Source organism: Nymphaea colorata, unplaced genomic scaffold, assembly GCF_008831285.2.
Source record: "Nymphaea colorata isolate Beijing-Zhang1983 unplaced genomic scaffold, ASM883128v2 scaffold0241, whole genome shotgun sequence".
Lineage (NCBI taxonomy): Eukaryota > Viridiplantae > Streptophyta > Magnoliopsida > Nymphaeales > Nymphaeaceae > Nymphaea > Nymphaea colorata.
Window position 1 is genome coordinate 50348 of NW_022204747.1, and position 2879 is coordinate 53226.

The following is a 2879-nucleotide window of genomic DNA, read 5'->3' on the forward strand; positions in this document are numbered from 1 at the left end:
GTCGGAGTCTACTATCTCGTAGTCTTAGTGCTGTTTGGGCTGCTCACCAGGAAGCACCCTAAAAAGGCTAAACGAGACCTGATGGAGGTGGAGCTTCCCTGCTGCCCTGAATGTCGAAACTCCATTCGCTCAACAGAGTTCCATTGCTTTATATGTGGAGTGTGCATCAATCGGTACGATCATCATTGCCCGTGGATCAACAACTGTGTCAGCAGCTTCAACATCGGCAAGTTCACAGCCTTTGTCGTGTTACTTATTGTTGGTTGCGTATAAGTGATGTTCCTGAGTATCACTTTTTACTTCAAGGGCCTGTCTATTCTCCACCCTTCTCGTTTCTTCACCATTTCTGAGTAAGACAGTAACAAATACTACCTCACCAACATGATTGTCTGCGGACTTCTTGCTGCTCTCTTCTGCACGCTCCTCTTTTCCCTTCTGGGTGACCAGATCAAGAACCTCTGCTCCAATACTACCTCCTACGAACGTGCAAAGAGCCTCCGAAAATCAACGTTGTTATAACCTGACGAAAACCTTCAAAGCAGTATCAATAACGATCCCTCAAGTTCGGTAGCCTTGGAGGAATAGGAAGAGGAGGAGAAGAGTTGTTTCGGTAATTGCTGTGCAATGCTCGGAGAAAAATACCAAACTGATGAATGATTTGATTTCTATTTATTTATCCTATGAAGGAAGGCCTGCATCCATATCTTTAAATGGGTGTAAAATTATCAGTTGGCTCAAGTCGTTTTAATTCTGATTAAAAAGTAAACAACAGAGGATGTTCGCCTTCTACTCCAAAATGCTAGAAAAGCATCCCATCATCACCAAGTGCCTCACCAATGGACTCATCATGAGCATCGGCGATGCATTCACCCAGATAGGTACATGAGCTCCTCCGTAGTCATCGAGAAGAAAGAGTTCAGCCTCAAGCGCAATCTCAACTTCTTCAGCATCAACTGCTTCATCGCTGCCCCCATCTTCCACCTTTGGTACTGCAAACTGCTGCCGAGCATCCGCCTCGCCCTCTTCCCCGCCGTCTCCAAGCCCCGCAACGTCCTCTACAGCATGCTCTTCGATGAACTGCTCTTCACTCCTGCCCTCTACACCGCCTTCTATCCCACTTTCCAGATAATCGCGGACAGGGACATCCGTTCCTTCGGGAAGGGGGTGTAGATGTGGCGTTAGAAGTTTTGGTAGACGGTGGTGAACAGTTGGAAGGTGTGGCCTTTGGCATCGACCATCAATTTCTGGTTCGTGCCTATCAAACATCAAGTTCTATTCGTCAGTTGCGTTGGACTCTTCTGGAACATGTGCGTCTCCTATATCGCCTCTAAATGATTTATATTCCCATTTTATACTCCCCGCACAGGGAAACCCTAACCATTGCCTCCCTGCCAGTTCCAGCCCATTTTGACCGTTTTTTGGAAGGAAGAACTGTGCTAATAATTTTAACATTCTACCGCTTTTCATCTATAAAATAATGGACGATTTTTTAGCTGACGTCACTGATGAAATGATCGAAAGTAATCCATCCACGATCTTAGTGAGGCTCAAGAAGATGAAGGACTTCCTCAAACAGGAACATACAGATATCCTCAAGAAGATCCAGGAGCAGTCAGAGTATATCTTCAGCATAAGTAATCCCCCCAACAATGCAGAAAAAGGCAAGCACAGCTATCACAACTTCGATGAAGTGCAGAAGAGCTATGCTCTCTTCCAGCGAGCGTGCGAGAACATTCTGGAGACATATTTCCCTCTTCTAGGCGAGGACTAGTTCCTATCCTTGCAGAGCTAGCAGTATCCCTTTCACGATTTAGAGAGATAACAGAGAAGATGACTAATCTGAAGGCCATCATCGAGCGAAACTCGAGCAACTTGATCCGCCGGTTGAGCAAGCCCAAGGAAGAACTAGAAAAGGAGAAGAAGATCAAAAAAGAACATCGAAAGAAGGGCAAAAATAGCAAGATTGCTCTGGAGTCCACCAGCATCATGCAGAAGTGGCTGCTCGAAAATTTCCATGATCCTTACCCCACCCAAGTCAAGAAACAGGAAATGGCGAGGGAGTCCAAGCTCACGGTCTATCAGGTCAACAACTGGTTCATCAATGCCCGAGAAAGAGTCATCAAACGCTTCCTCAAGAAGGATCTGAAGGAGACACAAAGGACTCTCTCCAAAAGCGAAGAGGAAGAAGAAGACTCCTGATGCTTATCATCCACTCCGATTATCATGCGCCCTATTATATTCAAAGTCTTATTCCCGATGCATCAAATGGAAAAACATTTACTGAAAAGTTCAGGAATAAAACAAGCACTTTGGCATTACCGTTTTAGCTAACCACCGGCCAGAATAAAAATACTTTCTTTCTATCCATGTTGACTCATACACAATAGGGGCGCTTTCTATTCTAAATTGGAATGGAGATGCACAGCGATGGTCGGTGGAGTGTTTTTGGGTGGTTCCATCATATTTTTTATGAAAAAAGTCATCTTTTTTAAAACGATTCCCGTCGATCAGTGAAACTCTCAGTGAAAATAGTAAACAGAGATTAATAATAATCCCCTAAAACTTATCCCCCGTGCATGCTGGCCGTCTTCTTAAGTTATCAACAACAGTTAAAATTTATTCTCAGTAATAGCTGTGGTGCTGCTTGCGTGCATATAATATAATCATATTACTGCCACCAACCCCCAAAAAAGCTCATGGACTAATACGCATAAAACCTAGACTACTATGACGTATTCAACTATCTGACTCTCAACGAAGTCGAGTAATCAGAAATTTTATCAATTCACTCTCATTTTTCCCATTATTCTCCCTAAAATCTATATCTCCGTTCTTAAGACCCTCAAAATAAGAAATAACTTCCCACCTCCGACAAAGCT

The 2879-nt window shown here is 43.9% G+C and overlaps 1 protein-coding gene across 1 annotated transcript; it reads left to right on the forward strand.

The window, feature by feature from the left end:
* The first annotated feature begins 1830 nt into the window (after positions 1-1830).
* LOC116268370 (uncharacterized) lies at positions 1831-2199 on the forward strand. Its single transcript, XM_031650043.1, has one exon. The coding sequence runs from the start codon at positions 1831-1833 to the stop codon at positions 2197-2199; it is 369 nt and encodes a 122-aa protein (XP_031505903.1).
* Positions 2200-2879: the final 680 nt, after the last annotated feature.